This window comes from Dendrobium catenatum, unplaced genomic scaffold (assembly GCF_001605985.2).
Source record: "Dendrobium catenatum unplaced genomic scaffold, ASM160598v2 fragScaff_scaffold_574, whole genome shotgun sequence".
In the NCBI taxonomy this organism is placed as follows: domain Eukaryota; kingdom Viridiplantae; phylum Streptophyta; class Magnoliopsida; order Asparagales; family Orchidaceae; genus Dendrobium; species Dendrobium catenatum.
In genome coordinates, this window is record NW_021319036.1 from 270,386 (window position 1) to 296,938 (window position 26,553).

Below are 26,553 nucleotides of genomic sequence, written 5' to 3' on the forward strand. Positions count from 1 at the left end.
TCCTATCATTCTTCTCATCTCTTCTCCTTCTTCTCTTGCTTGGGTCTTGGTTCTTGTCTCTTCGGTCCCCTCTCAAGAGAAATGAGAGGCTATTTATAATTTCTTGAGGATGGCATGACCCGTAAGTAGGAGGAGGATCAAGGACAAATGTTGAGTGGTTCGGATGAATAACCGATATTGAATCCTTTGATCATAGTATGTTTATCAAACATTTGAAGGTCTTAACAATATCAAAATTTGGCGATCTTGGGCTCGTTGGATTTGCCTTGTCGAGCCACTCGATTCGACTATAAGCATGTCATGTTTGGAAACCATTTGGTAACTCAAATTGTGGTTTGAACCTTCCAACAGTGCTTCAGGTCCTTGATTTGGACTCATTTGGGCTCATATCGAGTTGAATTTGGTGTCGTTGAGTTCGTATTTCCGAGAGGTTCATTTTGACAATAAGTTTGCTGAATTTGGAATTCATGTGATCCCGGATTTAATTCTTGAAGTTTATGACTTGATTTTTCCTAGAAATCCGTGCCCGATCAAGATGTTTTTTTGAGGATATATCAAACATAAAAACTAATTTTAATGAAAAAATAAAAAAATTAACATAATTTGTTTATAAAATTAGAAAATAAAAGAATTATTTTATTCTATCCATCTAACTATTAGCTAAATAAGTGAAATAACTAATAGCCTGTTGGTTAAAGGAGAAGTTACTATATAATCATTTATTTGAATCACATGCTTTATAATTTATTCTTTATCTTTAAATAAATTATTAGCTAAACATTTTATGTAAAATATGTGTTTTATGTCTCAATATTGTATAAAAATTCAACGCACATGGATAAAAATAACAAGATCAGAATTTTTTTACTATGTCATGTGTTGTACGCAATATATATTTGTTATATTAAGCCAACACCATCATTTGAGAAGGGGCATTATTTGTAATCAACCATTAATACTAGTGGATTCATTTCAACTCGGCAAAGTCCCATGGGCTTTCCCTCCTTTTTAGTAGTTTTCACATAAAATTTATAATGTCTTATGAACATGGCTTTCTTTTTTCTTATCTATATATGTGATGAATCTTCGTACAAACTAGAACGTTATATTTTTTATCTTTCTACCCTATGAATTTTCCGGATCACCACTTGAGGCGCTCGCCTTCGCTGAACCAACACTTGAGGCCCTCGCCCTCGCTAGACCTCCACTTTAGGCCCTCACCCTCGCCGGGCCATCACTTGAGGCCCTCACCCTCGCCGGACCTCCACCTGAGGCCCTCACCCTTACAAGACCACCACTTGAGGCCCTCACCTTCGTCGGACCACCACCTGAGGCCCTCACACTCAACGGACCACTGCTTGAGGACCTCAACTTCGCCGGACCACCACCTGAGACACTCACCTTCAACAGACCAATACTTGAGGCCCTAAACTCCACTAAACCATCAACTGACGCCAGAGTTCTTCCAAGTCACTATTAGACTACTAATTGACGCCCCAACTTTTAAGTGACGCCAGATTTAACACTAGATTTCAACCATCCGGATGACATTTGTAATCTGATTGCCCTCAAGGACGATTCAGCCCACTGTTCTCAACTCAAATTCTAGTGAAATCTTTTCAACTGGGTTAGGCCACGTGATCTTTCCTCTTTCCAGGGTTTTCTATGTAGAAAATCTTATGTTCTCTGTGTGTGAGCTGAATATCCGTGAAACGCTAAGACGTAAAATTACAACTCTATCGTCGAGTATATTCTAGCATGCAACAATAACGTCCTGAAAAATTCATAGGGTAGAAAGATAAAGAATTTAACGTTCTTAAAAATATTATATACGCAGAAAGCGCGCAAAAGAAGAAAGAAATGCTGTTTGATTAGAGATGAATTAAGACATTTTAAGGTTTTTCTGCATTTTAGAGTAGAAAATAGGTTTTTCGGTTGGAGATGACTTTAAAAAATATAAGTGTCAGTAAATGATTCAACCAGCTTGACTCGGACCCGGCCCAAAAAATTTGGGTTCAGGTTGAGCTGTTTAATAAACAAGTCAGTCTGGGTTGACCCACTAATTCGATTTTGACATGTTTAATTTTTTTCTTAAATTATTTTCTTTCTTTGTTTGATCTTCTTATTTTTGATCAATTAATATAAAATTTATGATAAAAAAGTAATGAATTTAATTTTTAATGAGAATATATTACCTGATCAGGTTTGGATTACTAGCAGGTGTGATTCGGGTCGGATTGGGATTGACAGATTTTTGGTCAAATTAGTTTTGGATAGAATCAAAGCTGTAAACCCATTTTTACACTAAAAAAATTATTGCTGTACTAAAAAAAAATCAATATTAGACGACAACACTTACTCTTACAAAAAAATGCGTGGTCGCTGTTCTGCACTTTGTCTCTCAGTTTCCCCCAAAAAACGAGAGGGAGAATACAGAGCAGAAGAGCCTCCTGAGCGCAGGCAGGAGCATTCATGGATGTCGGATTCTTGGGTCTAAGAATCATGGGCAAGGCAATGGCCCTCAATCTCCTTCGCAGTGGATTCCGAGTTACTGTCTGGAACAGGACTCTCTCCAAGGTCCCCTCATCTCTCTCTCTCTCTCTCTCTCTCTCTCTCTAAACATAGCTTTTAATCGGATATGGGAAGTGGATGTTTATATTTTACTTTTTATTAATTTGTTAGTTTATATTTATTTGAAGCTGTTGTTAAGGGAACCCCTTTGCGGTAGATTTTTGTTAGATGTTATTTGTCGTAGCTCGGATTGATTAGTTTTCTGAAGGTTGATTTTGATTAATGTATTTTTCTTCGGTTATCAATCTTGTCGAGGAATTTTGGTGTTCTTTGATTCATAAATGTTATTTTCGATGGTCAAAATCTTGATTCAGTTCGATTTGTTTTTGAATGTGAGTATTCATTTAATAGATGGAAGAGATAGAGCGCCAAGTATGATAATCTCTAGGAAATATTGAGCCTGAAGCTTTTACATTATCCTCGACATGCATTGGGGAATGTGAAGCACAGGAGGACGAAATTAAGCTCCTTGTAGAAACGTAAGAAATCTATATTCACCAACTGTTCTAAGCCAAAGAGTGAGAGCAATCTATAGTATATGTACTATTAGCATATTTTTAGCTATCCCATCTGGGACTGACCCAGTGAGAGCAACCTGTAGTAGAACTATTATAAAAATTAGGATTGGAAGTGATGAACACTGAGCTTAGAAATAACAATGAAGGCTGGGTTGCAGACAACGATGGATGTCTGGCATAGAGGCAGTGATGACTCCTCGTTTTTCCTAAGAGACCTTAGGGATTGCTTCATAACTTAAGAAGATTGCTCAAACTTCTTCCATGCTATACCAATTTTCAATTTTCTTATCAATTGTTCCCCAAGTTCCAAAAGGATATCTTGGGAGTAGTTGGAGTTGTACTTTTTGAACTATGATTGTGTTGTCATAATGTATAGCTTTTCTCCATTAATTGACGTTTGCCTTGAAGGCTTTTTCTTTCTTTGGAAAGTTGACTTCTTAGAAGGCTACACAAGAGAAACACTATATTTTCTTCTAAAATGGTTTTTTAATGAATTTTTGTTGACATATATGTTTCTGAAATTGTCAAGATGTTGCCTTCATGGTCACATGCTTATAGTCATTATAGGTGGAGCATGTTGCCACCAACCTGATGTTCGCTAATGTTTTCAAAGGTGATCAATGTTGATTCTTTCAATTATAGTTGACCATTATATGGATCTAAATAAGGGCTAGCCAATACTTATATAAGGATGTGCTTTGATGGGCTTGCTCAGCCAGAAAAAGCTTCTAAGCTCTCACATGTGAGAATTTAAGCATTTCTTATGACAGATCGAGTTGATCACAAACATATTTCATTCAATATCAATCAATGTTTATTTAAATTTGGAGTTTAAGATTTCTTATGATTACAAGACCACATAATTAGCCACCCCTCCAACTTGAGAGAGGATTCTCTATTAACGTGTCCATTCAACGTGTTATAGCTATTTTATCTTGCAATGACACATATTTATGTCCTAATATTATACAGGAAATGGGTAAGGATGAATGGTGACCCTTTTATTAATTCATGTTTCCATTGTCTATGGTTTTAGTTGGTGGATCCAATCCGAAGGGTCAGAAAGCCTTAGTTATATCATTTTATTCAAGCTAGGAATAGCAAGAATACTTGCGGTTTAAAGCTCGCTTGAATTTTGAGTTAGATTGAAATTCACTCTAAATAATAGAGTCAAGTATAAGCCTATAAGTTTGTCTCAAGCTGAATTTGGTTTCTATTTTGAGTTGTTGATGGATTGCTCAGAAATTGATTTTAGGTTTGCTCAAAAGACAAAAATATATATCATGTGTAAAAAATTGTAGTTGGATTGTTTGGCTTAGTGGCTTGTTCTTAAATTTATATCTTTCCCAAAGTGTTTTCTTTGCTAGTGATTGGATTTTAATTGTACCCATCTTCTTTTTTTAGTGTTAAGTAATGACTCCTATCCATTGGGTCAATCCAATAGCTCAAATATCATTATTCTTTAATATGTACCCATCATGCACTAAATGCCTGATGGTCCTCACTCTAGAATCTTATCTTGAGCACTAATTTTGAACATTAATTCCCTCTTGATGTCGATAGACCGGTCCAGCCGGTCCATACAGGACCGGCTCACGTTAAATGGGGCAGAACTCTTCCGCCCCCTGCATGCGCCGAACACGACCGCAAGCCACAGGACCCGCTTTTGGAAGGAATTTTAGGAGGGAAATTGAATGTAGGGACTGTTTAGGGATTTCCTTTTGATTTGTATGCATTAAATACTTTGTTTTTCTAGGGTTAGGGCATCTTGAATTTGGCTGAAATTTGAGATCTCTTAGATTTAGGGTTTCTTTGGGCTCTAGCGGCGTCTAGAGATTTGAGAGAGATTGATCCTCCTCTTGAATAGAGGATCAATTGTATCTTGCTATTTTCTATTTTGCTTTCATCAAATAATACAAATTATCTGCTGTTTTCGTGGTTTTGTGCGGACTTTTGTGAAGATTTCTCGCTGTCTTCTGAAGATTGATAGGAAATACTTGAGATCTACAAGTGTTTCCTATCAAATTGGTATCAGAGCAAGTCTTGAGACCGTTCGTGGGCAGTTTTGGGTGAATTTCAGCAGCTGATTTTTGGTCGGGAACGGACAAACTAGTGTTGTTTTTGTAATCCAAATACGGAATTTTTGGATTTACAAAAGTTCGGATCGAGATGGCAGTCAAGAAAATTGATGCGCTAGAAGAAAGGCTTGAAGGGGAGATGAACCAAATCAAGACAGCGGTGGAGGAAAGGATTTTCTCCATGGAAGGACAAGTAGCCGATCTCCCAGACATGATGAAGAAAATGTTGGAAATTCACAACCAAACGGCTGCTTCCGTGGCAAAAGAGGAGGAAAGAAAAACTACGAATTCTTAAATTCGTAGGGAGGAAGATGAGGTTGAAATCGTGGAGGGAGAAAAAAAGAAATCCTATTTGGAGCCTTTCCAGAGGGAGGATAGAGGAGGTAGGTATGGGGAAAGGCATGTGTATGGAGGGATGGAGCAAAGGGGTTATTATTGGGATCGCTAGGAGGGACATTATGGTCGCCGATGTGCTGAATTTGAAGGAAGAAGAGGGGAATTCGAAGGGGGTTCGGGCTATGGCAGGGCAAGGGAAAACCGGGAGACGTGGGGTGGACCGAGCACTTGGGAGAGGGGAAGCTATGGAGGAATAAGGGGGTATGTTGGAGATCAGAAGGTGAGTAAGTTGAAGATGCCCATCTTCGAGGGGGAGGATGCGTATAGGTGGATCTATAAGGTGGAGAGGTACTTTGCCGTTAATGGGCTAACGGAGGAGGAGAAGTTGACAGCAGCAGGCTTATGCTTGGAGGGGAAGACACTATCATGGTACCAGTGGAGAGACCAGAGGAGACTTATCAGGGACTGGAGGGAATTCAAGGACTGCATAAGAGAACATTTCCAAACCGACAAGGGAGGAGATTTCTATGAGCATTTCTTTGCTCTGGCACAGGAGGGATCAGTAGTAGACTACCGGGAGCAGTTTGAGCACCTAACCAGTAGGGTGGAGCGAATATCAGATACGGTATTGGAGGGGAACTTCATGAAGTGGTTGAAGGCAGAGATTCGAGCAGCAGTGAAGGTTTTGATGCCTTGTGACTTGAGGGAGGCCATGAAGTTGACCCAACTGGTGGAAAATCAGAAGAATCTAGAGAAGGGAGTCAGGAGCAACAGCTTAGGAGGCTCTTACAGGACGACGACCACTCTTCTAACACCCAAGGGGCCTGTATCAAAACACATTAATGAGACCACTAGGGAGAAGCCAGTAGGAGGGAGTGGGGAAAATTTCAAGAGGTTGACAAAGAAGGAGATGCATGAGAGGAGGGCAAAAGGGTTATTTTTCAGGTGCGAGGAGAAGTATACGCCAGGAAATCGGTGCAAGGACCGAACTCTTCAGGTTCTCACCGTTTGTGATGACGAGGAAACTGATGAGGGCGGTGAGGGTGAGTTGGAAGAAGAGATGGAGGAGAAGTTGCATTTGGATATGGCTGAGGTTTCCATGAACTTAGTGATAGGATTCGCTACGATCATACCATGAAGGTGAATGGAGAGATAGACGGCAGGATGGTGGTGGTGCTAATTGATAGTGGGGCTACTCACAATTTCATTTCCACTCAGGTCGTCGACCAATTGGGAGTGAAATTAGTGGAAACCGGTTGTTATGGGGTGATGATGGGTACATGGAAGGTGGAGAAAGGCCAGGGGATCTGTAGATGAGTGATGTTGACCATCCAGGGGATTCAAGTAAGGGAGGAATTTCTCCCATTAGAGTTAGGAAGTACTGATGTCATCCTGGGGATGAAGTGGTTGCAAACCTTGGGGGAAACCAAGGATAATTGGGGAGCACTCACGATGAAATTAATAGTGTAGGGGAGAAAGATGGTTATAAGGGGAGATGCTGGGCTATCCAAAGCCATGATAACACTTAAGATCATGGTTAGGAGCCTACAAGAGGTGAGGGAAGATTATCTCGTGGGACTACACAAGCTGGATGTGATCATGACGGATGAGGGAGGGGATGTTTCTCTTTCCGTGCAGCCCTTGGTTCAGCAATACAATAAGGTTTTTCAGTCACCTCAAGGATGGCCACCTCCGCGAGAACACGAGCATATTTCCATCTTGAGGACAAGGTGGATCTTTGAGAGAGGAGTATTAATAGACCGGTCCAGCCGGTCCATACGGGACCGGCTCACGTTAAATGGGGCAGAACTCTTTCGCCCCCGCATACGCCGAACACGACCACAAGCCACAGGAGCTGCTTTTGGAAGGATTTTGGAAGGAATTTTAGTAGGGAAATTGAATGTAGGGATTGTTTAGGGATTTCCTTTTGATTTGTATGCATTAAATACTTTTTTTTTCCTTGGGTTAGGGCATCTTGAATTTGGCTGAAATTTAAGATATCTTAGATTTAGGTTTTCTTTGGGCTCTAGCGGCGTCTAGAGATTTGGGAGAGATCGATCCTCCTCTCGAATTGAGGATCAATTGTATCTTTGTTGTTTTATTCATCTACTAGTGAAATACAAGCTTTCCCTTGAGTTTTCTCTCAGTTTTCTCGCAATTTCTCGCTGTTTTCTTGTGTGTGGCTGCTGTCCTCTGCTGAAAACAGCAGTTTCCTTCTTGTTTTACTTCAGATTTGGCTAGCTAGTGGGGTATAGAGATTTGGGAGAGATCGACCCTCCTCTCGAATAGAGGATCAATTGTATCTTGCTATTTTTTGTTTTCCTTTCGTCAAATAATACAAATTATCTACTGTTTTCGTGATTTTGTGCGGACTTTTGTGAAGATTTCTCGCTGTCTTCCGAATATTGATAGGAAATACTTGAGATCTACAAGTGTTTCCTATCAAATTTCTCCTCTATTGCTTTCTCTATTTTTCTTGTTTGCTTCAGGATTCTATTTCATCGCCTTTTCCCTAGATCTTTCCCTTCATACTCGTAACTTTTCTATGCTCTTCTATGCCAACTTATTTCTATCACTCCTATCTTGCAAGTTAGGCTTAAGTTTTCTCATATGTTTTTGATTAGGGAAATGATTTATATTTTTTTCCTGTTTTCGTTTGTCAATTTTATTTCCTTATACAATTCAAATGATTCATATCTCTAATACTATATGCTCTTTGTAAATTTATCATACTAATCTCCATTTTCCTGTTGAATGCTAATTCTATGCCTGATAACTTGGTTATGGGTTCTTACTTCTTACATGGTTGTCAATGGGTCAATCTAAAAAATTTCTCTTAGATTTTTATATTACCTGTTAAGTGTAGCTAGATTAATGCATTTTTCTTTTTTTTTTCTTTGTTATATCTGTAATTTAATAATTCAATTTGTTGGTTGTAAATTTGTGGATTTAAAACTATTTTTTATTGAAAATTCTAGATTTTTTTTTTTTGTTACATTTGTAGTTTAGAAATGAATTTGAGTTGTCTCAAAAAATTATCGAGTTGATTCATAATCAAAGGGTTTTGAGTTATGTGAACTTTACTTAAAATTATTTTGATTATGATTGGAGTTTGAGACTACTAATAATAAAAAATTTTAAGTTTAGTACAGCTTGCTTGAACTCGAAGCCCTATGTAAATCCAAGTGATGTAGGGTCAAAGAGGATCTTTATTGTGAAAGTAGCAACTTGATTGATGATATTTTGCGGTGGTGGTAAAGGGTTATGTAGGCAAGGGAAGAGCATAATTGTTTTGTGAAGATATGGAGTTGGTGTTTCTTGGCTATGAAAGTGTAAGTTTTTTTTTTGTAGGAGAAGGGTTAGGATCTCCATATCAAAAGTTTTGGATGTAAGGAAACTAATTGAGATATATGTATTTGGTTTGTATCAATGGTTAGGGATTTAGCAAATTGTGAACTTTTTAAACTTGCTGCTCAAAGCAGGATTTTTTTTTGGGTGTTGTGATTTTGGCTTGAATTTCTTGGAGTTATTGGGGGTTATATAGGTTGTGGGGAAGGTAGAGAAGATGTTTGAAGGTGTTGGATGGGATCTTTGGGATGTTTCATGCTTGCTTGTAATCAAAATTACTGAAAGGGAGAAGTAGGAAGACCTCCAATGGATCATTTGGAAGGACATGTGGTAGAGAATTAGTTGGTCTAAAATGTTAGGCAGGGGTTTATCATAATAATCTTGCTGTTGCATTGTTTGACTAGGTTAGCTTGGATTATGATAATAATTTCAGTAGTGTGGGCAAGAGGACTAGTACATAGAAATTCACTAATAGACTTGTCTCAAAATATATCCCACATATGACTTCTAACTATTGTTTTCAACTTTCTTTTGTTGGGAAGGACTTCACTATTTAAAATTTGAAGTTATAAAGGATTCCTGCACACAACCAGCTCAAAAGAAGGTTATCAACTACTCTTTAAGGGGTTCTTCCCTTGGGGAGACCCTACAATGCTCAAGTTGATGTCTAAGCAACGTAGTCCAACTTCGACTAGTTTGGTGGTATTTATCTTGAAATGTCTTATGAATCACATGAATATAATATGCTTTAGTGTAGAATCTCATAATATGAGTAGAAATTATTCAAACTATCATGGTTGTGTTATAGCGGCTTGGCATGCACTCTTAGGTAAGATAAACACTAGATGGGTTTGGGCAGAGTGAGGAGAACTAGTGAGGATAGAACTTTATTTCTAATAGATGAGGTAGATGGAAACCATCAAGAGCTCTAGGAGATGGCTTATTGAAGCAGGATAGCTTGAGTTAGAAGTTGCTTTGAAGTTTGAGCTTGGAGATGTGGTGGAGGATGTATTTGAAGATGATGATTGGAGGATGTGGGGCTTGAAATTATTGTTGGAGACTAGGCTTGAAGATGAGGACAAATTTTGAGCTCAAAGACAGTGTTTGATAATAGGCCTAGAGCTGGCGGTGATTCCTTGATCTAAGTGGGAGAACACAGATTGAATTAAGCTCCCAAACCTTTTGGTTATCTCAGCCAAAAAGCTCTGGTGGGAAAAAAAGGAGGATTCTACAGTACACTCGGCAATGGATTTGGTCTACTTTGGAGATCTTTGGTCAAATTTAGATCCCTACCCCTTCCTTTGCCTTTTGGCTCGATACGAGTCTATGAGAGAAGGATTAAATAGTTTACATGAGAATGGGGATTTCTTGATATGCCTTGGAGAGCTTAGGTTGAATTTAGTCTTCTAACTTAGCGTTTCATAAGAGGAGGATTCAATTGTCCACCTTGAATTTAAAATTCCCATCTTGAATTTAATGAAGATAATTATATTAATGAATTATTTATAGATGCAATCAAGGAAATTTTATGAATAGCCTAAAAGTTGTTGATGTTTATCCAAAAAATGTGGCTACTATCATGTCTACTTCGCATTGAAATGTGAATGAAATGCTAAAGGTCCAATTCACCTCTTATTCTATGCCACATCAACTCGGAAATTTTTCTTAAGAGAACTCTTGAGTGCTGTTGTTGTTAGGACCTCCCAGACACAACACAACTCGGTAATCGAACAAATAGAGTGAGCAAGGAAAATTCGAACAATGTTGATGAGGAAATGTAGCTTTCTTTGAATTTTCATGTAAACTTTTGAGGTCTTCTTTTTTGAATAGTTTGATCCGTCACTTTGAAAGAAAAATATGATGTTCTTTCTCATCCTATGAAGATTGTTTCAAAACCAACACTAAGTGACGAGGAATAGAAAGGCCACAATTATACAACGTGCTTGTCACCACTGATTAGTCCTCTTTAGGTTGGTGCGTTCCAAAGGGATGCCGCGTTTCTTGTTCTTGGGGGACCTTCCTGTGGTTCGGCTAAGGCTTAACTTGGCCTATGTGTTAACCGATTCGATTACAATGCTAACTTTGGCTAGAAAAGATTTGTCTGGCTGGTCTGGGCCTATTTGATATCTATTTCAAGTGATCTGAGCATGTAGCTAGTTTAGTTTGGCCTGTGTATTGCAGGTTATGTTAGGAGGTTAGCTTTGCTCTATTCAACACTGATCTGGTTGGTCCGAGCTCATTTGTGCTGGAGTTTGAGTGATCCACCAACTCTGTTCAACTTTTCTTAGCTAGTGTAGTAATAACTATCCAACTTAGTTTGTTTAGGTGTTCATTTAGCAAACATGAACTAAGTAGATTTCATTTTAGTCTCTGGTAGATGTTTGGAGATTCGTGCTGTCCTTTCAAAACAGTGTTAGACTTAATGGGGTTATTATGTCCTTTCAAAACAGTGCTAGACTTAATGGGGTTATTATGGACGGCCAAGGATGATATTATCTGTTGTGCCTCAAGATTTTTATAGTTCCAGGGTTTTCTACACCGCAATCTCTTAGTTCCTCTTCTCTTTTATTTACATAATAGATTTATACGTTATTTTATTCTTGTTTGTTTCCTTTTTTATTTATCCGTTCTATTTCTTTGCATTCATCATAAAGAACACTTAAAAGAAATCTCATGCATATTTAACATTTTGCCTCATAATTTTGCATGTTATACAATTTTTAGAGATTGTTCATCTAACATTAGATCTTGATAACATAATTCATCATCTGAATTGCAGTTAATTAAGGTAACTGTTTTGTTTGTTGATTATATATCTTGTCTTAGTGTCAAGGTCTTGTTGAACTTGGGGCCTCTATGGGAGAAACTCCAGCTGCTGTTGTCAGCAAGTCGAAGTACACCATTGCTATGCTGGCTGATCCAATTGCTGCTCTCTCGGTAATGCTAAGTTACATGTCTTTTAAACCGTTATATTTCAGCTCTGATACTTTTGAAACCAGTTCAGGTTGTATTTGAAAAAGGTGGAGTCCTTGAACAAATTTGTGAAGGAAAAGGTTACATTGACATGTCTACTGTTGATGCTGATACTTCATTAAAGATTAATGAGGTTAGAACTTCTTGATGAGCATGCTATTATGGTTTACTTTTTTATTTTCCGTATTTTTCTTTTGTTTGAAAAACTCTGTGGTTGAAAAACTTTTCTATAAAAAAATTTCATTAAAAAATTTCATTTCGGTTCAACAAAACTTCAAAGAGGGTTAAGTTTTTAAAAATACCAATTCACCCCCTCTTGGTAGCCTTGAGACTAACTTAGGTCTAACAACCTATTCACTAGACTCAACATACTTTTCATATTTCCTTTATGCATGGTGAGATCTTTCTCTCTCCACTTATTAGACCATTAATTGTAACAGTTTTTAGCTTTTCCTTACCATGATGGATCAGGTTATGCAACCATATTTTACATTAAAAGGTAGCAACATATGTCACAGGCTTTTCATGTTACAATTTAAGCGATATCACACAATTTTTATTTTTTCTTTTTCACGTTAGTTTGGTAGTTTTACCTTTTATTTAGATCCTATGGTACCTATAATTTCATCTCATTATTTTGATTAGTATAAAGAACATTCTCGCCATTCAACACTTGTTCCATTTATTGTCTGGTATCTTCTCTCTTCTATGTTGAACACATTGCTTCATCTCTCTTATGTTTCTTTCAAGTTGGCTTTAGTTGATCAGAATATCGATAAAAATAATATTTATATCTAAGCAGCTGCATTTCAAGAAACATGAAGTTCTTATGGGTTGCTAAGTATTGACATCAGATGTTTATAAAACTAGAGTTATGAATTTCTTGAATGCTAACCTAATTGATGAATGTTTTGGGAATTCTTTCAATTTACCTAGCAACTACTACAACAACAACAACAACAAGCATTTATCCCACTATGTGGGGTCGGCTACATGAATCCTTTCTCCATTGTGTCATGTTAGGAGTCAAATTCTCATCCAACTTTAATTCTACTAATAATATCCCCATCTATTTCATCATCACTTTGAACAATAGACCTAAGATATCTAAACATGTACTCTTATTGACTTGATCGCCCAAAGTCACAATCCCCCAACTAGATCTATTATTGCTTAAATTATACTCTATATATTCAATTTTAGATCTGAAAGCCTTTAGACTCTAAGATTGACCTCCATAATTCAAGTTTACTTCAACTCTCTCTCTCTAGTCTTATCAACAAGAAGAATATCATCAGCAAAAAACATACACTAGGGTACAACCTATTGCAAATGTCTAGTGAGAACACCCATAACTAAAGCAAAAAGATATGGGCTTAAGGCTGATCATTGATGTAATCCAACTAAAAGAGGGAAATACTTAATTAAACTACCTTGTTTGAACACAAGTAACAACTCATGCATACATGTCCTTAATGACTTGAATATAAGCATTATTAACCCCTTTCTTATGTAGAACTCTCCATGACATTTCTCTTGGAACTTTATCATATGCTTTCTCTAAATCAATAAAAAGAATATGTAGATCCTTTGTATTCTCTCTATACTTCTCCATAAAACCTCTCAATAATTGTATAGATTGCATAGTAGGCATACCTGGCATGAATCCAAATTAGGATAAGAACTTGAAATATATGTTCACTTAAAGGAAAATTAATGAAATTAATAGATATTATGGTTCATAGAAAGATAAATATTCTATGCGTTCAAGAAACTAAATGGGTTCGGCCCGGCTAGCCCATTGATAACGGGGCGGGAATAGTCGGTCGTACGGAAGAGCATATAAAACATAATCAAATTCATTATAAATTTAACATCAGTACATAAATGTCATCCAACTTTAAAAGAAAGAGCCACTAAAAGATATCAAACTGAAATGTTTCAAATTGTTCAACTGTCTCACAACTATTAAAATTTTTTAATCCATTAATTACATAAACTCCATATCAATGATCAAACAGCAGTACATACTTAAACTTAAACTCACAAACTACACAGGAAATAAACTCAAAGACTCAAACTGAAATCATAAAAAAGAACATTTCATCCTGAGGTCCCCTACGACGATACATATAAGGTCGTCGTGCAGCCATCACTTATCTCCTGAAAAATATTTCCAAAAGTAGGATGAGCTTACTCGCTTAGCAGGTTATTCATAACTCAGTTAATTTTATAAGATGCATATACCAAAAATATTTATAATTGAAATCATTTCATAACATTAGCAAATAAAAAATATTTGAATTTACATTCTTACTTTCCTTTTTTCTTTCTATAACATTTCATTCTTTTCATTCTTTCCTTTCACCTTTTTCATATGCAATGCAAATGCAAAAATGCATATGCTAAATGTAACACCAGTCCTGGAAGTACCCTTATTCGTACTGATCAGGTACGCAGTCAAATTTTGGCCATTTCCTTTACCATTTGGCTTCGTAGAACCCCATTTCCATTTGGCTTTTATAAACCCCTTTACCATTACCATTTTGGCACTTCCGGATTAACATGCATATGAAATTATTATTGCTTTTAAATCTTTCAATTATGCTCAATTATCTTTCATAAACTTTACATATTTCATGTTCAATATTTTTTTTCATATACTTTATATGCTTTCTAAAATAATGCATGAAATGAAAACATAAAATTTCAGGGTATTCTTTAAATCATAGATATAAAACATTTGATAGTAAATGAAATATTTTGACAGTAAAATAAATGCATAAAATCTCTTTTTAAGCATAAATAAACTTTGCACTTATAAACTTAAATGAGGTATGAACACCTACCTCAAACCAAGTACGGTACGTTGCTTCGACACAATTCTTCCACCTTACCCTTTAATGATCACAACCTAAGAAAGTTTATAAAATAAACGTGTCATATATTTAATAATCTAAATCCTAAGTTTAAATCTTTCATTAAGGCTTAAAGCTAATTCTAAGTCTAATTGCTAAACCCATCATTTTCCCTTAATAAATCCTTATGATACTTAATAATTATTTAATTAAATAAACCTTAATTTTTGGATTTAATTAAATCTTAATTTTTATAAAATCATAAATCTTATATTTTATCAAAATATTGCTCAAAAATTAATCCTTAACATATTTTTATACTTATAAATTGAATTTTCGGATTTAACTAATTATGGAAATTATAAAAAGCAAATTTTCATCAAAAATCCAATTTCATGCTTTAAAAACATTTCTAATGTCTTTGGGAATAATTTTTCTTAAAACACTTAGTAGAAATTAGGTTTTTTAACAAAAAGCCTTAAAATTTTATTATCCAAAAATTCCTCAAATCTCTATGTTTTTACCGTTAAAATGTTATCCTAATTGTTCCTTATTAATTTCTTAAAGAAATTTTGGGAGAAAACATTTTCTAGCAAAAAACCTAAAAATTTCATTCAAAAAAATCTAGAGATTTAGATGGTTTCGTTCTAAAATAATTGTACCTGAGTGTTCCTCTCGTCGTCCTCTTCGATTTGAACTAAATCTCTCTCCGGAAGATCACCGCCGGAACGCCCCCGCGGAAGTCGTACCGTCCGCCTCTCCTCTCTTTTTTGCTCGGTTCACGTGAATGGGGGAGAAAGAGGGCTCGGTTTGCCTATTAAGGGAGAAAGGAGGATTGCCAAAAGTCTATTTTACCCTCACTTAAGTGAAATCAGCCTTCTATTTACAAAGGGATAAAATCGGTATTATGAAACTTCGTTAAATTTTAATTCCTAAAATAGGCTAAATTAGGTATAAGTGTTATATATATCAAAACGATCAGAATTTTGCAAGGAATTTTCTAAAATTATTTTCGTCGAATTTCGTTAACGTTGAAAATTTTACTCAAATCTCGTCGCGGCGCTTTGAAAAGCGTGCGACGAACTATTAAGATTGTTTTCGGGTTTTACAGCTGGAATGAAGGCTAAGGAGATTGATGATTTAGGATTTGAACCATTATATTTTTGTAGGAGTTGTACTAGAAATGAAGGATAAGTAGAATTAGGATAGGAAATTGGAATATATGTTATCTTAAAGGCAAATTAATGAAATTAATAGATATTATGGTTCATAGAAAGATAAATATTCGATGCATTCAGGAAACTAAATAGGTTGTAATGAAGGCTAAGGAGATTGATGGTTTAGGATTTAAACCATTATATTATGGTAGGAGTTGTACTAGAAATGGTGTATTGTGATTATAGATAAAAGTTTGAGAGATAATATTATAAAGATTAATAGAATTGGAGATAGAAGTATAACTTTAATGATTATTGATGCTAAGATTATTAATATTATAAGTACTTATGCTCTTCAAGTAGGTTTGGATATATGTTCAAATCTAAAATTTTGGAATAACTTAAAAAATTAATACAAAAGATACCCCTTGAAAAAATAATTTTTATTAGATGAGATTTATATGGACATGTTAGCAGATAGGTATATAATTTTAAAAAAATTCATGGTGGCTATGAATTTGGAGTGACTAATTAATGTGTTAAGACCATATTAGATTTTGCTCAGGCTTATGATTTTGTAATTGCTAATACCTTATATTTAAGAAAGAGATGAGCATTTTATCACTTATAATAAAAGATATAATAAAATTGAGATTAATTATTTTCTTATAAAAAAGAAATAAATTAGATTGTAAAGATTTTAAAGTTATTTCGAGTGAAGTTTATGTATCAAATATTATTTATTAGTTTTGGACTTTAAGATGAATGAGCAAAATATGAAAAGTAAAGTGAAATGTTGTTCTAGGATTAGATGAGGGCATTTAAAGAACACTAATAAAAATATTTTTAAGAGTAAGATTTTAGATATTAAGATTTTATCTGATGTATGAAGAAGCTAATGTTATATTATAAGAAATAGCTACCGATATTAAGAATATTACAAAGGATGTGCTTGAAATATCAAAATAAAAAGTTCATAATTGTAAAAATAATTGGTGGTGGAATCAAATTGTGTAAGAAAAGATAAAAAAATAAGAAGCTTTGTTATAAAAATTCATTTAGATGTAAAAACTCTGAAAATTGGAAAAAGATATAAAGATGCCCGTAAGGAATCTAAGAAAGCAATATGCGATGCAAATAATTTAGCTTTTAATAATTTATATAATATATTCAATGCTAAGGAGGGCGAAAGATATATGTATAAGTTAGTCAAAAAAAGATACGAGCAATAAGAATTTAGTTCAAGTGAAGTGTATTAAGGATGGAGATCAAAAAGTCCTTTTATTAGAAGAGGATATTCAAAAAAGGTAGATGAGATTTTTTGCTAAGCTTTTCAATGAAGATTGTGATTGACTTTAGTGAGCTTAGCACCCTAAATGAAAACAATGATTTTATTTTATCGTTGTATTAGTAAAACTGAAGTTAGAGAGGCTTTAAAGAAAATGAATTGTGGAGAAGCTGCTGGACTAAATGATATTCCAATAGAGGTGTGGAAATGATTAGGAGATGAATGAATTTCTTAGCTTTCTAATTTTTTTAATATTATTTTGAATACTAAAAAGATGCCAAATGAGTGGAGTAGGAGTGTGTTGATTATTTTTAAGAATAAAGGTGATGAACAAGATTGCGCGAATTATAAAGGAATTAAGTTAATGTCATACTTTAAAACTATTGGAGAGAGTTATGGATCATAGTTTACAACGTGATACTAATGTTTCTTAAAATCAATTTGGATTCATGCCGGGTAGGTCTACTATGGAAGCTATACATTTATTGCGAGGTTCGATGAAGAAGTATAGAGAGAATAAGGAGGATTTATGTATGATATTTATTGATTTAGAGAAAGCATATGATAAAGTATCAAGAGAAGTGCCATGGAGAGTTCTACATAAGAAATGGGTTAATAATGCTTATATTCAAGTCATTAAGGATATGTATGCATGAGTTGTTACTTGTGTTCAAACACAAGGTGGTTTGATAAAATATTTCTCTATTTTAGATGGATTACATTAAGGATTAGCCTTCAGCTCATATCTTTTTGTTTTAATCATGGATGTTCTTACTAGATATTTGCAAGAGGATGTACCTTGGTGTATGCTTTTTGCTGATGATATTCTTTTTATTGATAAGACTAGAAAGAGAGTTGAAGGTAAACTGAATTATGGAGGTCAATCTTAGAGTCTAAAGGCTTTCGTTTGAGTAGATCTAAAATTGAATATATGGAGTATAATTTCAGTAATAATAGATATAGTGGGGGAATTGGCTACTGTCGCTGCACCCATCCACTGCAGTGCTTGTCGTCACTCATCGCACACGAACAACTCTTCTTTGGTAAATCTGACGTCATGAATGTATTGGTGCAATCTGGTTTGCAACCGATTGATGTTTGAATAATTCAGGTCGTGGTCAGTAATGTTAGTTGAACGTTGTCGGGTATTTTGAACTTGTTGCGCATGCGATATTGCATCAAACGGATGTCATTTTCGTCGCACGTGATTATGAAGCGTATGCAGAGGTCAACAAGAATATGTTTGGAGATGAAATTTATTATGAGGTTCCTCAAAATATTAAATGATCACTTCAAGTCAATAAATAATGTCCTCAAGATATTTTCATTAATACATGATCCCCAAAATAGTGTCATAGTCTAAAAAATTGGATTGGTAAAAAAAAAATGCATTTAATGAGAAGATCCAATCTCATATTGTAAAGATTTTATAGTGTAAAAAATTTGCTCCACAATTCCTTTATTTAACCAATGCTGCTGCCTTTATCTCATTGAACACTATTTGATATGTTGGAAAAAAATTAAACTATCATGACTTTTCAAGAACCCATTCATCTTTGACTTTGCTATAGAGTAAAAATTAGATTCTCCTTTTATGCAAAGTCAGTTCATGCTTTTCCATCATTCATGCTGGTGACAGTCTTGAGGAATATCATTTTAAGTAATAATAGGACATTATCATGCATTGTTGGAAGGAGAACCCAAATTTTGAAAATTGTATGTAGTATGTACCCTTTTTACATAAACTTTTATGATTCATTTCGTTCATTCAGATGGCATATTGACTGAAACTTTATTTAACTTTTCTGCATTTATTCTTGCAGGCTATTACTAATAAGGGTGGAAAGTTTCTTGAAGCGCCAGTTTCTGGCAGCAAAAAGCCGGCTGAAGATGGTCAGTTAATTATACTTGCTGCTGGTGAGAAGGTGAGAATATGCTTTTCTCTATTCGCACTACAAGAATGATTACCAACACTTTGAGCCCTTAATGAGACAAAATGATTTGAAGATATTGATCGTCCCCTAGAAAATTAGATTCAATTAAGGGTATTATTGTAAAATCAAACCAAATCGATTTTATTTGGTTGGTTTAATTCATTTTTTAAATTGTTGGTTTAGTTATTAGTTGTAATTTTAATTTATTTTTTAGTTATTGGTTTGATTTTTTCTTTTGTAAAACTGATCAATTCAACAATCTAATTATATTAATTTTTTTAATATTAAATCAATAAAATCATGTAAATAAACAATTGATTCATAAACCATCTTTGATATTATTTATTTCACATGCCAAAATTATAAATTTTAATAAATATTACTTTGTACTCTTCTTTCATTTAATTTAAAAATAATTAGGTTCATTGTTAAAATTAATTTTAGATTCATCCAAGACTGAACTGAACTAAAGTTCAGTTTGTTTAAGATTGGTTTGAGAAATAATTTGTTTGTCTTTTGTTGGATCTCTTATTTGCCATACAAGGCGTTCATCATATTTTTAATGGACAGCGTTGGAAAAATCTACAGCATTAATGCATTTTCTTATTTCTTTTTTTCTTCAATTTAATATTTGTACCTAGCTGCTTTTTTCTTGCTCTGTTAGAGAAAAAAAACTATTTGATTGGCACTAATATGCATGTATAAAGATGAAACTAAAATAGGAAAAAGGAACGTTGTTGTTCACAAAACATTGATTTGCAATTCACTATATAGTAATTTTAATGGCCGTAGAACGATAATGCGATGATGCTAATGATAATGATGACCAAAAAAAATTGTCAGGTTTAAATTTGGGTTTGCATTCGGTTTGGGCTACTTTAGTTTAGAATTTGGGGGTAGATAAATTTAGTTAGGATAGTATTCCCATTAAGCTTAAATTTAATGGATTGTTGCTAGTTTGTTGGATGAAATCAATGAGATTTAGGAGGTTAGGTAGAGCTATTTTTGCAATTTAAATTTGAGTTGAACTAATTATGTGAAGATTATGCAAATATTTAAGGTTATTGGTGGAAAGAGAAGAGGACTATGAAGCAAAACAAGCGCTCAGTGGGCTTGAATTTGGTTTGTGTGAACAATAACTTTACTGTTTCTTGACAAATATTTTTTTTTTCTTGGAATAATTTTATTATTTTACCAGAAGTAATTTATTATTTGGGAAAATAATCAGAATGACCCCTTGACTTTTTATGAAAGATTAAAATGATCTTCAATTATATTGAATGATTATTTTGGTCCCTTAAGTTTTTAAGAAGGAATCAAAATAATTCCCATGGTGGACTATTTTGGTTTCTTTTTAAGGAGTTAATGGACCAAAATGGTGCTTTAATATTGTTAGAGACTGTTTTGATTTTTTAGAGTGTCAAGGTGTAATTTTGATCATTTTCTCTTTATTATTTTGAACTAGCTTAAGGAATTGTGGAAAGGGGGTAGAAATGTTGTAGTTTGGGGGAAAATATAGAACAAAAAAAGGTTCATGAAATTTGTTCTCGATATGATTTTGAATATAAATTGTAGGAGTGTCAATATTTGACACGACCCGAAAACCCGACTCGAACCCGACCTGAAAATTTCGGGTTAGGGTCAAACCGAACCCGAAACGAGTCGGGTTCGGGTTCAACATTTCGACCTGTTTCAAAAATTGGGTCGGATTCGGGTTAACCCTTTGACCTGAAAATGACTCGAAATTGATCCGTTTTTTACCTGAAAACCCATTTTGACCCAGCAACCCGAGATTGACCCGTTTTTGACCTGAAAAAGAGGAGATAGACCCATTTTGACCATAAAATTAGCAATTTTTTGTTAAAAACGGGTCATTCGGGTCGTGTCGGGTTGACCAGAACCCGAAGCGGGTCAGGTTCGGGTTGACCCGAATAGTGTCGGCTCAGTTTCGAGTTCGACCCGAACCCGACCCGTGATCCGAAATTGACACCCCTAATAAATTGATCCGAAATCATATCTTTGATACCAATTTGATAATTGATGACCATGAAATGACTATAATATCTAATAAAAAAGATGGAAATTGTTAGAATGTTAAGAAATTATAGCCTTAGGCATTGTTTCTCCTAGGCGAGTTTTAGATCTTGTAATAGATTAGGGATCAAAATCTTGAAAGAACGTCCATATTAAGAATTTAATTTATTCCTTTGAAACATACTTCGAACAACATTTTTTTTTTTAATACTTCGAACAATATCTATATATATAAATAGTAAAAGAATAAAAAACTTCTAGTAAATTGCCAATAAATTAATGTTTGACTATAATATCCTTAATAAAAAAATGAAATGACATGAGATCTTAAAGTTATAAAATGGTCTAAATGCCCATAACAAAATGAAACTACACAATTGATGTTCTCATCATCATCCCTCTCAAATTCCCTCTCAAACTTATTTGGAGGACATCTCTATAATAGTTTTATTTTTCAGTTTTATATGTTAATTCGCTAATTTTCCATTGCAGGAATTATATGATGCTGCAATTCCTGCGTTTGATGTCTTAGGAAAGAAATCATTCTTTCTTGGATCAGTTGGAAATGGAGCAAACATGAAACTTGTGGTCAATATGGTCATGGGAAGGTATGTTTTATTCTTTTTGATGGATGTCTAAGAACTAGTTAAATCTTAATAAATGTTTGTTAATAAACTATTATATTACTTAAAAAAATGTTTGCTTGATATAATTGTTGACCTCAATAGTAGCTTTGGAGTCAATCGCGCACGACCAAAACGACAACTGAATAATGTGACGTCGCTCGAAAATTGTCCAAAATGCATTGATTAAAAGTCAAAATTCCGAAATGGTGCTTGTTCACAAAACGGGCAGTGTTGATTGTTCGGGACAATTGAAACGACTAAGATAGACATCCACATTGGCCAGGGTTTTCGATCAATAAAAGTTGAAATTGTGTGCCAAATGAAGATGAAATCGATGCGTGTGAATGAAGAAAATTTAACAAGCTAATTGATGCATGATTAATGTATATAAATAATTATTATTAATTTAAAAAATTAATATTAATTTTATATTAAAAGTTAATTTTAAAATAAAAAATTAAATCAATCAATTAAATTAAAAAATAATAACAATAAAAAGGATTTCAGCTCTTTATAACTATATTTTGACTGCTTTCTTTTCAGAAACGTTGAAAAGACAAAAAAAACAAAAGAGAAAAAACATAGAATTAACTAAAAAAACTGAAATCTAAATCTACCCTACCATTCTTTACCCAGTCATTCAACTCAAGTTATTCAACACAACCCAGAGGCCCTCTACCCCATCATTCAACTCAAGTTACTCAACACAACCCAGTGGCCTCGTTATTCTTCTTTTTCTTCTTCTTAACTTCTTTCCTTTTCTTCTTTTCCTCTTTTTTTTTCTTCTTCTTCTTTCTTCCTCATATCTTCTTCTACCTGCTCTTTTCTTCTCTTCCTCTATGTCACTTTCTCTCCTCTTTCTCTCTCTAATAATAGAGAGAGAAATCTCCCTCTCTAGCTTACTCTTACTCTTTCAACCCCTCACTCTCTCCCCCATTATCTCTCTAAAAATAGAGAGAGAGAAAGTACTAAGCCCCCTTTCCTTTCTCTACTCATCTCCCTACATCCCTATCCTCCCCTTTCTCTTTCTCTTTCTAAAATTAGAGAGAGAAAATCATTATCTATCTCTAAACAGAGATAGGAAGTCCTTTCTCTCTCCTTATTCTCTCCATCACTCTACATATAGAGAAATAATTTCTCACTCTCTTTCTCTTTCTACAAAGAGAGGAAAATCATTTACCCATCTCTTTTTCATTTTATAGAAAGAGAGAAGCCCCTCATCCCATCCTCTCTCTAAAAAAGAAGGAAAAAAGGTTAGAAAAAGAGAAATAAAAGGAAAAAAAATCATGCATTGTCCGATCGTTTTGCCTATATCATCATTGTCGTCGCGCACCTGAAGGTATAATGTTCATAACCCGTTAAAACTCCAAAATTCTAGATGCGATGTGTTTGGCGTGATGAGCATAACCCAAACATGCTTTTCTTAGCCGACAATTAAAACTATAAGTGATGCTCACGACGTGACGGGCAAGTTTTGTGTGAGCTTTTCTTAATATTGTGGGGTAAATTTAAATACCCGTGCACGTTTTTCTTGATGTGGTGTGAAAATACTGAGTTGCAAATAAGTATTTAAAGACTCATGCACGTCTTTCTTGGCTGGTAGGATTGAAGGCTCTGGTCGTAGTGTCCCATGGCATCGATCATGCACATGTTCTTTTCATTGTACGAAGGTCCAACATACTCGATGACACCCTATATGCGGGAAAAATGTCGGGATGTTGTCGAAATTTACAATAACAAAGGACTCGAACACAACTTGAAAAGAACCAAAATGAATTAAAATTAAATTAATAAAATAAATAAATTAATTAAAAAATTATGAGACTAAAGTTGCAAAAATGAGAAGAACACTAAACTGGGATTTGTTGTGAACTTAATATGTCACCAATGAGCACAAACCAAAAGCCCCCCTCTGCTCCTAGGACACTTGCTAACGCTCAAGATTTTGGAAAATGCACACCCTTCGATCTGAACTCTGGGTGAAAATGAACCAAATGGGGCTCCATATTTATAACCTAAAAATCATCTATGGGGCGCACTGAGCTAGAATCCAATCATATAATGATGAGGAAGGTACACAGATAAAAACATATTGAGATCCATTTCATGGTGCTCTTGTTTGGAATCCCGATACAATTACAAGCAGACAAAAATACAATTGATAATGCACCTAAATACGATGTAAAATAACGGGTGTGATACCACGACAACACATTCATGTGAACAACTATTATATCTAACCCTTACAAATCTCTGACAATTGTTTTATATGAATGCCTCTGAACAAAATAAAATGAACAAACCATATTGTTTTATTGCTTATGGACTCTACTGATGCATACTATTACCGCATGTGAGTTTAATTATTTATGTATTTATTCATGATCTTGTGAATTCTACTGCTATGATTTGACTACTGATATGCATATTACTCCTTTGTCGTACTTTGAGTTCAATTGTAAAATTTGGTTACTTGTTACACTCTTGAGCTCATTATATGTAGTTAAATAATTTCATATCAGAATAAAAGAGCAAGGGTGTGAGATTGATCAAAACTTTCAAGTTCAAGTTCTTGTTATTTTAGTTATTCTTTTGAACTCATGACAGAGTAATAGTGATATAATTATATAGATCATATGTAGTATATATGCTTTTTAGGAAAATGAATACATATGTGTATATTGATGTTTTGATCGATACTTTTATTTTCATTTGTAGTTATATTAATAAAAGAAATTAGATAGTTCTTGTTGTTGTATATTAAAAGATAAAAAAATAATTCTTTTAAATTAGATCCTGGGGCGTCACACATTTCATTTAAGATTCAATTGGAATACTAAGTTCAATTGCACAACTCATGAATGAATACTAAATTGGGAACCAGTACTAGCAAGCAAGTGTTATGAAAGACCAGGTCACATTATAACTCTTTACAACCTTCCTGTGGGTCTTAGAGCATAATTCATGGGTAGAAGAGGAGAGTGAAAGGGGGCGGTGTTAGGAGGTTAGTTCCTCCAGAAAGCTATTTTTATGCTGTTGGCATAAAAATTTGTTGAGACCTTAATGTCAGGGTTGTTATGGCATGGTTTTGAGTCAAAAAATAACCCAAAGGGCTGGCGCGGCTGAGTTATTATGCTGGAAGGATCCTCAAACAGTTCAAATAGAAGAGTTTTACTTCATAACATGAACTTTTAACATTTATAATGGATATCATTCTTTGTTTTGATTTTACAAATGAAAAGTATAATAATACTGAAAACCAACATCCAAAGTATAATAATATAACAATTCTACTTCCACATTTATTCAAAACCATATTAATCTGTTTATGTAGTATGATGAACGCATTATCCGAAGGACTTTCCTTGGCGGGCTCGAGTGGATTGAGTCAGCAGACATTTCTTGATATATTGGTAGAGAAACCAACCCAATCTGATGCAAGTTTCAATATGACTGCGGCTTCGTTTGGGACAGTTTTTTTGCTATTTTCTAAAGCAGTTTTTTAGTACTAAAAAGCTGTTTTAGAAAGCAGTGAAAAAGTTGTCCCCAAACGGAACCTGATTTGAAAATGATAACGTTATAATGTTTAAATTGTTCTCTGTCCAGGACCTTGGTGCCATTGCTAATCCAATGTTTAAGCTGAAGGGTCCTGCCATGATCCAAAGCAGTTATCCACCTGCCTTTCCTCTCAAGCACCAACAGAAGGATATGAGGTTAGCTCTTGCTTTGGGTGATGAAAATGCAGTCTCTATGCCAGTTGCTGCTGCTGCTAATGAGGTAATGCTTTTTCCCATTACTAAAGCTTCGTTTGGGACAACTTTCTTACTGTTTCTTAAAGTAATTTTGTAGTACAAAACTTTAAAATTTTGTACTGAAAAACTGCTTTAAGAAGTAGTAAGAAAGCCGTCCCAAACGAAACCTAAATTTACATACATATCCGAGTTTTTATATATTTACATATCTAACGTTTAAATCTTATATTTATATATATCATATCATAGTATTTAAATCATATCAAAATCTGGACATGAAAAGTATATTTCATGATAGATAAGTTAATATTGATGAGAAGATTGATGTGCTATATAAATATATATTAAATATTTAAATACATAAAATTTTTTTGATATATATATGTATATATCTTCTAAAGATTCTTTATATCATTTTGCTCTCTTTATATTGAGCTATTGTTTTGTGCGGACACTGGACGGTTCTCCCGTCCGGTTCCGCGCTCGGTATATTTTTGGTGCGGCATGGTGCAGTTTTATTGGTCTCCGGACGGATTTGAACCCGCGCGGAATAATTTTTCCTTTATATATTTGTTTCTCTCCTTGATTGCTCATATTTCCTTTGGTTATTTTGTTTCCAGGCTTTTAAGAAGGCCAGGAGCCTTGGCCTGGGGGACCTTGATTTCTCTGCAGTGCATGAGATTGTGAAAGTGGCAGGGAGTTCAGGTGAGGCCAAGTGATTTCTTAGTAAATTATATGAATTGAATGGCATCATTTTTTTGTGCTTCCCTTTTTTCCTATGCTGCACTTGAAATACATTTTGTCATCAAACCTTTTTTTTTTTTTCCAAATGTTTTGGAATACAAATGATTGAATTGGAGTTCTCAAATTGTTGGTAGATTTTGGAGCTTTTGATTGCCCAATCTTCATGTACATATAAGGTGTTATGCATCGATGTCGGATAGGGTTTCTTTGGCTTCGTTTGAGATAATTTTTTACTGTTTTTTAAAATAGTTTTTTTGTACAAAAATTTTTAATTTAAAAAAGTTGTGTTAAAACCGGCTTTAAAAAGCAGTAAAAAAGTTATCCCAAATAATGATT

The 26,553-nt window shown here is 34.4% G+C and overlaps 1 protein-coding gene across 1 annotated transcript; it reads left to right on the plus strand.

Moving 5' to 3' along the window:
• The first annotated feature begins 2,368 nt into the window (after positions 1–2,368).
• LOC110097871 (glyoxylate/succinic semialdehyde reductase 1) lies at positions 2,369–26,385 on the plus strand. The gene is made up of 8 exons (XM_020824499.2): positions 2,369–2,577; positions 11,678–11,788; positions 11,856–11,957; positions 18,951–19,052; positions 21,588–21,703; positions 25,056–25,134; positions 25,328–25,498; positions 26,094–26,385. Exons 1-8 carry the CDS (start codon positions 2,473–2,475, stop codon positions 26,190–26,192), a joined length of 885 nt encoding a protein of 294 aa, XP_020680158.1. The 5' UTR covers positions 2,369–2,472; the 3' UTR covers positions 26,193–26,385.
• The last annotated feature ends 168 nt before the right edge of the window (positions 26,386–26,553 follow it).